This window comes from Cervus elaphus, chromosome 12 (assembly GCF_910594005.1).
Source record: "Cervus elaphus chromosome 12, mCerEla1.1, whole genome shotgun sequence".
NCBI lineage: Eukaryota > Metazoa > Chordata > Mammalia > Artiodactyla > Cervidae > Cervus > Cervus elaphus.
In genome coordinates, this window is record NC_057826.1 from 25,725,825 (window position 1) to 25,736,004 (window position 10,180).

Consider the following 10,180-nt stretch of genomic DNA (forward strand, 5'->3'; position numbering starts at 1 on the left):
TTCTGTCTCTGAATTTTCCAAATCTAGATGTTTCTTACAAGTGGCATCATATAAAATTTGTCCTGTTGTGTCTGGCTTATTTCATTTAGCATGTTTTCAGGATTCATCCATGTTGTAGTATATATCAGAACCTGATTGCTTTTTATGGCTGAGTAACGTTCCACTGTATGTATATACTGCATTTTGTTTCTCCATTCATCTATTGATGGATAGTTGGGTGGTTTTCTGCTTTTGGTTAATGTAAAATGCCATTGGTTTGTGGATTTCTGTTTGACTCCTTGAATTCAGTTCTTTTGGTTATATTCCCAATAGACTGTTAAGTTCCTTAAGGGCAGGGTATCTGTTTTATCCATTTTTCTACCCCCTGCATGCAGTTTAAGTGCATATCACTTGGGAGTCACTAAATGTTGAACTAATCAGAATATCTGTGTTTCTTAACTTTAGGCAGTAGATTGAATACCTGAAGACTTGGTGCTGGGCCATAAAACTGGTATACAATGAAAATCTGAGCTTTTGTTACTGTGTTTCATCAAGGCAGATTGTTAAATTAGAAGTTAGGAAGAAACTGCTTTAGCCTAAGACTGTATGCTGTTAACTAAAAAGGCCAACTGGGTTGTTTCATTCTGTGTGGGTCTGTTTTTTTGTTTTTAACAGTGAATGCATAAAAATACAACCAACTGACATCCAGCCTGACATATTCAGCTATTTGTTGCACATTATGTACACGGGGAAAGGGCCAAAACAGATTGTGGACCATAGTCGTTTGGAGGAAGGGATTCGATTTCTTCACGCCGACTACCTTTCTCACATTGCAACTGAAATGAATCAAGTGTTCTCACCAGAGACTGTGCAGTCCTCAAATTTATATGGCATTCAGATCTCAACGACCCAAAAAACAGCTGTCAAACCAGGGCTGGAGGTCAAGGAAGCTCCTTCCAATAACAGTGGAAACAGAGCTGCTGTCCAGGGTGACCACCCCCAGTTGCAGCTCTCTCTTGCTATTGGGCTGGATGATGGCACTGCAGACCAGCAGAGGGCCCATCCTGCCTCCCAGGCCTTGGAGGAGCACCAGAAGCCCCCAGTGTCCATCAAGCAGGAGAGATGTGACCCAGAATCTGTGATCTCCCAGAGCCGCCCCTCACCTTCATCAGAGGTGACAGGCCCCACTTTCACCGAAAGCGGTATCAAAATACACTTATGCCATTACTGTGGGGAACGTTTTGATTCCCGTAGTAATCTAAGACAACATCTCCACACCCACGTGTCTGGATCCCTCCCATTTGGTGTCCCTGCTTCCATTCTGGAGAGTAATGACCTTGGTGAAGTGCATCCACTTAATGAAAATAGCGAGGCTCTTGACTGCCGCGGGCTCAGCTCCTTTATTGTCAAGGAGAATGAGCAGCAGCCTGACCTCTCAAACCGGGGTGCCACAGAGCCTTTGCAGATCAGTCAGGTGTCTTTGATCTCCAAAGACACCGAGCCAGTAGAATTAAACTGTAATTTTTCTTTTTCAAGGAAAAGAAAAATCAGCTGTACCATCTGTGGTCATAAGTTTCTCCGAAAGAGCCAATTGCTGGAGCACATGTACACACACAAAGGTAAATCTTACAGGTATAACCGGTGCCAAAGGTTCGGTAATGCATTAGCCCAGAGATTTCCGCCATATTGTGACAGCTGGTCTGACATCCCCCTGAAAAGTTCTCGTTTGTCACAAGAACAGTTAGATTCATCTTGTGCCTTAGAATCAGAACTCACACAAGAAAATGTGGACACGATCCTGGTTGAGTAGCAGTTTTTCCTTCAGAATTTTTATATCAATTCTGAAAAAGGAATTCCACATGTGTTTTTTTATTCATAAATTATTTTCCTCCTCAAGTTCTTTACCATTTGTCCATAGTTCTAAGGTTGTATATACTACATCTTTTTATTGTAAAGATCTATCAATACATTGCTGCCAAAATGTAACCTTCCACTGGGGCTGCCTTTTCCTCAGTTAAATGACAACTTAGAAATGAGAAATCAATGTGGAAGTATGGAAATTTTTTCAGGTTGTAGAATCTGTAAAGGCAAATTGAATATGAAATAAGTGTAATCTTTTTTAAAGAATGTTCTAAACTATCACTTTTGGTTAATGTTCCACATGAATCAAGCCCCTATGAGGATTATTTTAAAATATTTTCTGCCATATAGGAAATTAATAGTTATATTAGTATATAAATATATGTTATAATGTATAAAACATTTGTTTGAGGGCATAACTATACCAAATCATGAGTAGTTTTAAATTACTGTTTATTTGCTAGTTGGGCAACATCTTGCATGCATGCTCAGTCATTCAGACAGATTCTGGGGTATGATTCTTTGTGACCCCACAAAGTGTCTGACTGTGACCCCATGAACTGTAGCCTGCCAGGCTCCTCTGTCCATTGGATTATCCAGGCAAGAAAACTGAAGTGGGTTGCCATTATGTGACTTTATTTATTTAACATTGAGCATACCTCATTTTCAAAAAATATTTTATTTAAAAGAGAGAAAAAGAGAAGAGTCGGAAACATACAAAAACTTAGAGAGTCAGTAAGATACACATACGTAGGTAAGCGTAGATGCCTCCAGAGTTAGAGACAGCAGTTCAGACACATCTGTGTGGACTGACACCCTGGTGTTGTTACCTTAATCTAGTGTTTTCTTAAAGAACTTAAGAGCAGTTTGAGATTTTTTATGACAAGAGGTTTATATGAGCTTAAGAGGAAAATGATAGAATACAAATTATCTTTCTATCCATAGTATCAGAAGATTTTATAGGCTGCTTGAGTTGACATTAATTTTCTAACAAAAACCTGAAAAGGTACTTTTTCAGGTACTTTTTCAGTGGCACAGTTTTCACTTTTTTTCTGGTACATAAAACCAGCAGAGTAGATATAGTCAGTGTACTAGAACTATGTTTAAAAATCATGACCAGCCTTCCCTCTGTGAGTCAACTTAACTCCCCTTTCTAATAGTGAAATTTACAAAGCTAAAACTCCAGAAAAATTAAAATTAATGGACCGAATGGCAGATTCTCCTGCTGTGTGTAGCTGGGAAAAAGTTGGTCAAACTTCACCATAGAGGATAGATCTAAATTGTTTCTGATATGTTTAAATTTTAAATACTAGATAGTCAAGAATAACCAAAGAGAGAGGCTTTAGAACACCCTCGTCTTTTTTGTGTGTTGCCCTGTTAAATTCTAACTCTCACAAGTATTTTAGTAAATTTAATAAATTTGGTTTCTACAACTTAGAATTTAACTGCATACAAAAACTCTAATCTCCCTGATGACTACACACTTTACAATTCCTGACATCAGAGTTCCTTAAGTATCTGAGTTTAGTCAGGAGGGAGCTCAGAGAGAAATCCATCTCGTTTTAAGGGTGCAAGGAATTTCTCTGAGTTATCAGTGAGTTTAGGTAGATTATGAAATGGTAAGTTTTTCTTAAGAAGTGGATGAGGAAAACGAATGGGCATTATCTAAGGTGGTTGAACTGTCCTAGACAAGGATGTGAAGCCTTGTGGGGTCAGGATTAACATGCTAAGAGCAAAATCTAAGTAGCTATTGATGCAAAGTCAGTTGTATCAGTCAGTAGTTAAAACAAATGTATTGCTCTTTAGTATCAGAACTTCATCTAATCATATTCTTAAATCATTTCAGCAATTATTCAAACTTACACTGTCCTCAATGATTTCATCACATAAGGTGAACACAAATATTAACGTTGATTTCATGTATCTTAGGCTATTCTGGATATATTCCCTAGCCTCCTGCAAGTAAAATTTTATTTTTCCTTGTTTAGATAAAAATTTTCTTGATTTTTCTGTTCTGTTTTCTTTCCTACTTGCTCAGTCATTAGTCCTTGACCCAAAAAGTGTGTGTAGCTTAAAGGGTGGGATTTAGTGTGCATATGAGTTGTGGGTAGGACAGCAGTTCAAGGCAGAGTCTGGATGAGGCAGGAGTTTGCTTTTGACTGACTGTCCATAATAGACGTTAACTTAAAGCAGACATTTATCTACTTTGTTGAGTGTTAAGAAAGGAGTGATTAACTGTATTTTTATTCTTATTCATAAGGTTCCTTTTAATATTAGGAATTCAAAGCAAGTGTTCTTTCCTTCATCTTCATAGTATTCTGTCTGTATTAGGAAGTGGGAAAATGAATACTCCATTTTATAGAAAAAATCCCCAAATCTTGGTTCCAGAGAGCCAGTGAGTAGTGGTGTGGGGAATGATTCCAGTTTTATCTTTTTCATTTGTTCAACAGGAATATTTTAAAAATTATTTTGTAACTAATATTGTGCCCTGAGTATTTTTAAAGACATGATTCCTAAGAAAATCTACCTTGTATAAAAAAGTACCTCCAGCTAAAGGCTTTAATTTTGACTACATCATTTATAAAATGGAGCTGTTATGTTAGCCATATAGTATTGTCTGCATAATGATTGTCACACTCTTAAAACTGGAAATGCTGCGTGCACCTTAGTGTATCAGGCAAGTGCTAAACAGACATTTCCCCTTTGGATCAGCTTAGAATTTTCCCTTTTTTCTAGATCCCACATATAGTTGTTTTCTGGAGGAAAACAGACTGTTGCAGTATTTGTTCTTGTTAGCGTATTGTTAAACTCAGTATCTGATAAGTGTAGTCTGCCTTATAAGAAAACCAACATTTCTGGATTTAACTCTTGAAATTATTATTTCTTTCTCTGAATTATTATTCACTTTCCCATCTGTAAAGTGTGTGAAAGCAATCCCTACCTCACAGGGGTGTTGTGAGGATTTGTTTTAAAATTGTGGTAAGTTATATCAGTATTATTGATAAAAACCAACCATATAGGGACTTCTCCAGTGGTCCAGTGGTTAAGACTTCACTTCCCAACACAGAGGGTGCCGGTTCAGTCCTTGGTCAGGGAGTTAAGATCCCACATACCTCATGGGTCAAGAAACCAAAACATAAAAACAGAAGCTGTATTGTAACGAATTCAATAAAGACTTTTAAAAAAACCCAACCATATAAAGAAAACTACATTCTGCATTTTTTATGTAGCTAAACCTTTAACTTTAGTATTCCAACTGATAAATTCTAGAATGTCTTCAGAGGCAGTCATGTGCTATTTAATACTCAATAATTAATTGGCAAAATTTTTACTTTTTACAAATATTCTAGAAACAGCAGAGTTGCTAGAATTCCTATGCTACCTTAGTTTAATCATAAGTATTTCTCTTTAGCCTTTAACAAGAAAGATAGTAATTCTTTGGCATTATTGGGAATGAAAACTTTCCAAGTTCAGTGTTATTGAAAGTTCCCCCAAACATTGTTTACATATAGGAAAAGGAACAAAAGCAGTGGAGAAAATACCATTTTCATTTCTTTGATGTAGATCATCTAAAAAGTAGATAGAGACAAGAAATAGAGTAGGGTTAATAACATAGTAATTTATTATGTTCTATCAAAATAGTATTGGAAAAGGTTTCACTTAAAACTGAAGGAAATACTTATTAATCATGGAAAAAGATAGTCTGGAAAATGTATAATTCCATTGACGTTTATTTGCACAGGTGAATTCTTGACGTTGTAACTCAGATCCTTGACAAGTATCCATTTTTTGTCTAATTGAGGTAAAAAATAGGCCGTGTGAAGAAATTTCATAAGGTAACTTGTATCTTTGTATGTTTTAAACTAAATGTAGCTCTGTGGTATTTTATTATAATTAATTTTTAAATTCCTGAGAATGAAATCTGTAAATTATTATTCTTTGCTGTACTTCTGTTTTTGTATGCTTGAACTTTCTGAAGACTGGTGAGATTATACAGTCCTTAGCCTGTCTGTCTTAAATGTAAGGAGTTACAGACTGTGATTTTTGTCTTCAAGACCTGCAGAACCCTTTTTGCTTCAGTGTGTATCTGTCCACACTTGATTACTTAGCAGATATTGTTCCAGTGCGATTGGTGGACTGTCATCAACTCTTCTATTTTGTGCCAAATAGTCATTTAGTCAGATTAAATCAAATATCAACTTAAAATGCTTTCAAAGAAACTTGGATTTCAAAAACTTAAACCAAAAAAAAAAAAGGAAAAGGGAAATTTCCTGGTTGTCCAGTAGTTAGGACTCTGCTTTCACTGCTGAGGGCCTGGGCTTGATCCCTGGTTGGGGAACTAAGATCCCACAAGCTATGTGGCACAGGCAAAAAAACCCCAAAACCAAAAAAAAAAACCCCAAAACCTGTACAATGAAAAAGGCCCCCTGAAGAAATCTTCAAAGTACTACTAACACATAGTAACATATAATACAAGAGACTGAAATCAATAATATATTGTATGCTTAAACTCTTCCACCTAATGTACTGTGAGTTTGCTTCAGAAATATTCTTTCAGAAAGTTTTGTATTCTCCATTTGGAATGAAAACAGTGAATTTCATGTATTTTATCATGACAAATAAATTAATGTGGCTTGATCATAAACAAAACTTTTTATTAGCTCAGCTTATAGAATGTGTTCTTATTTTACAGCAGTGTCTGCCAAATGTTGTCTTCCTAGTGTTGAGGTAAGTAGTCTCTACCAGGTAATATTTTGGATGTGTGATGCAAAAATGCATCAGTGGGTCCAGTTCTTATCAACCATAGTCTGTAGTGCTTCCCAGCTGCCATCTCTGGAAAGAAAGGTAGTATCTAGTACTTTCCTGGAAGTTTCTTGCTTTGCTCCTTTCTCTCTTCCCTTTTTACTATCCCTCCAGTAGCGGAATCTGCAACAGCGATTCTTAGCCAGGATGTATTAATCGGGGTTCTCCAGAGAAACAGAACCACACTGTGTGTGTATGTGTCTGTGTTTGTGAGAGAGGGAGAAAGGGAGAGAAAGAGATTGATTGACTGATTATAAAGAATTGGCTTATGCAAATATGGAGGCCAAGTCCCAAGATCTGCAGGTGGCAAGCTGGAGACCCAGGGGAGCGGGTGAGGTAGTTCCAGTCCAAACTTTGCAGCTTGAGACTCATAAAGGCAGGAAAAGACCACTGTCCCAGCTTAATAGGCAGAAGCTCCATTATTCTCAGGAGGGTCAGCCTTGTTCAGTTCAGGCCTTCAGTTGATTGTAGGAGAGCTATTCACTTGAGAGAGGAAGTCTTCACTCAGTCTACTGAGTCAAATGTTAACTCATTCAGAAACAGGGACACGCCCATATTAATGGTTGACCACATTCTGGGTGCCCTGCGGCCCTGTCAGGCTGACACACACAGTTCCTAATCACACTGGCTGGTCCCCCTCACCACGGTGGCCTTTAGCAGTGTGGAGGTGCTTGTCACAGCTGGGTGGGGCTTGGAGAAGCTTGCTGCTGGTTTCTAGTGGGTAGGTAAATCAGGGGTGTTCTGAACAGCCTACAGCACAGAGTGTAGCCCCCACAACAAAGAATCGTCCAGCCAAAATGTCAGTGGTGCCAAGAATTAAATTTCTATTTGTATTAACTTTATCCCATCTTTTCAAAGATAAAAATGTGATTATTAAAAATTATAGATAAATTAAGCAACAGGACAGCCTAAAATCTACTCATATAATCTTTGAACTAAACAATTGTGTCCCTAATAAGTTCTCTGGGAAATTAAAATGTGATCATAAGTTGTAATTTGTATAAATATTTAATTTGGCCATAAGGTGGCACCAGTGTACCTTTTAAAAGTCTTTCACATAGCTTTGACTAGGCTGATAAAGGTCCGTCTAGTCAAAGCTATGGTTTTTCCAGTAGTCATGTATGGATGTGAGAGTTGGACTATAAAGAAAGCTGAGTGCTGAAAAATTGATGCTTTTGAACTGTGGTGTTGGAGAAGACTCTTGAGAGTCCCTTGGGCTGCAGGGAGATCCAACCAGTCCATCCTAAAGGAAATGAGTCCTGAATATTCATTGGGAGGACTGATGCTGAAGCTGAAACTCCAATACTTTGGCCATCTGATAAAAAGAGCTGACTCATTGGAAAAGACCTTGATGTTGGGAAAGACAGAAAGCAGGAGGAGACGAGGACAACAGAGGATGAGATGGTTGAACGGCATTGCCGACTCAATGGACATGAGTTTCAGCAAACTCCAGGAAATGGTGAAGGACAGGGAAGCCTGGCGTGCTGCATTCCACGGGGTCGCAAAGAGTCGGACATGACTGAGCCACTGAACTGAACTTTATGCTCAAATTTGGCATCACTGTTTGTTTAATTCACATTTATTTAGTACTTAGCTTCTTTGGGATTTTGTCTCACTTTATAGAGTTATGATTAATGAGAAGCTTCCTAGCATTCCATAATACATTAGGTACTGAAATATATTCACATCCCGCTTTGATCAAGATGCTCCCAATTTACTTGTATAGCAGCAGATAACTTGAAAAATATCATTTAGTATGCTGCTTTTATCAAGAACTTCTGAGGATTCTTGTAAGTCTTTAACATTAAGTGAAAGTTTTAGTCACTCAGTCATGTATGCCTGTTTGCGATCCCATGGACTGTAGCCTACCAGGCTCCTCTCCATAGAATCCTCTAGGCAAGAAGACAGGAGTGGGTTGCCATTTCCTTCTCCAGGGGATCTTCCCAACCCAGGGATCGAACCCGGGTCTCCTGCATAGCAAGCAGATTCTTTACCATTAAGGCTTAGGCATTTTAGTCTCAATCACATTTGTTCCTCTAATCAGGCATCAAACTCAGTTTTTAGTGTTCTGCCGGGTTAGTAGATAAATCCAGGGACATATGAGTAAATACTCCCTAGTTTCTTAACTTTTGTTTCTTTCCTTCATATGCATAGCCAGTGAGGTTAGCCTGTATATTATTTTCTGGAACTTTTTCTTTCAACTGTGATTTAACAACTGACTTTTTAAGTTGGTGTTCTTTTTCCATCTTCCTTCACTTTGTTACAGCCAGTTTCATTCTCTGAGTAGGCTGAGACGTTCTTTCTTAGAGTTCTTGTGCCTTCCAATGCTGAGTGAATGCAGGCTACCCTTTCCTCTCCACCGTTTCTGCTTGCAGTAGTACTATGAAGATTATCCTCGGGCTTTGTGCCTCATCACTAAATACTTCTCTTAAATTTATTTTACAACTGATTAACCAGCTTGGACAATAAACCTGCTTTCTCCCAGATAAATTCTCTTCCGGTGTTTATATAATGTTGAAACTTTTCTGTTGAAACAACTTGGTGATACTGTATCAAAATAATGGAAATAAAAGATCTTCCTTTAAGCTGCTAGAAATCCTTGGTGTCCTTTCATGTCAGAAATCTGAAGGAATAGCAGTGCTGTAGGAGGGCTGCTCTGCACAGCTGGTCCTTGCTCTCTCGGGAAGTGGAGAAGAGGAGAGGAGTGTGCAAGAGAGGCCTTCATCATCGAAGTCACCTGTTGTATGATCCATGTTATTACTCAGTTTCGAAAAGGTTAATGTTAGATTCTTGTGGACCAAACAGGCCCTTGAAGAATGAGATCTTATGCATTTAGCTCTGCCACATTTTTCTGTAAGGGAAGCCATATGGTACTTAGTCCAAACCATATGTAGGTAAGTATCTAATTTTAAAAAAATAGTTTTTTTTGATAACTGGCATTTGTACCAAGTGCCTTGTAGGGAGGAAAATCTAAAGAACCTATGGTGTGGTTCTTTAGGAAACGGATGCAACATTTTCAGAGAGAAGAGAAAAGATTCCAGTGGAGTGCATCTCAAAAAGATTTTTTTACTGGACCAGTTCTCATTTCCCACATTGCCCTTCTTCTACATATGTGCACAGCCCATGCTGTGAGCTCAGTGGTACCTGTCCTCTATCACAGCATTTTAAAATTTGGGAGGAAAGGCATATAAATGGAGAACTTTTTAAAATGTTGAACGTCTCCTGTTTCACTGTTAACATAACCACAGTTTTTCACATTTCTCCAGTTGGTGGTGAGCTTCAGACCCACCATGTAGAGCCATGCAAATTATGCACAATAACACCAGGGGGCACCACTCACCAAATGCATGCTTCTGGCTTTAGGCTTGCAGTTTGCCCGGCTGTGCAGGGCAACCCTTTCTTTCCTTGAAAGTGAAAGTGAAGTCACTCGTCTTTTCCGACTCTCTGCGACCGCGTGGACTATAGCCCACCAGGCTCCTCCGTCCATGGGATTCTCCAGGCAAGAATACTGGAGTGGGTTGCCAGTTCCTTCTCCAGG

General features: G+C 38.5%; 1 protein-coding gene across 4 annotated transcripts in view; it reads left to right on the top strand.

Annotated features, from left to right (window-relative positions):
• The window catches only part of ZBTB25 (zinc finger and BTB domain containing 25), a 22,624-nt gene extending 14,680 nt beyond the window's left edge, over positions 1-7,944 (top strand). For 3 of the 4 annotated variants that reach the window (XM_043919737.1, XM_043919739.1, XM_043919738.1), the window contains exons 3-4: positions 655-1,598; positions 6,533-7,944. In XM_043919737.1, coding sequence (XP_043775672.1) covers positions 655-1,598; positions 6,533-6,759 — 1,171 coding nt within the window. In that variant the 3' untranslated portion in view covers positions 6,760-7,944. Of the gene's footprint in view, positions 1-654; positions 6,490-6,532 lie in introns of those variants that run through there. The other variant, XM_043919740.1, reaches the window with a different exon arrangement.
• Positions 7,945-10,180: the final 2,236 nt, after the last annotated feature.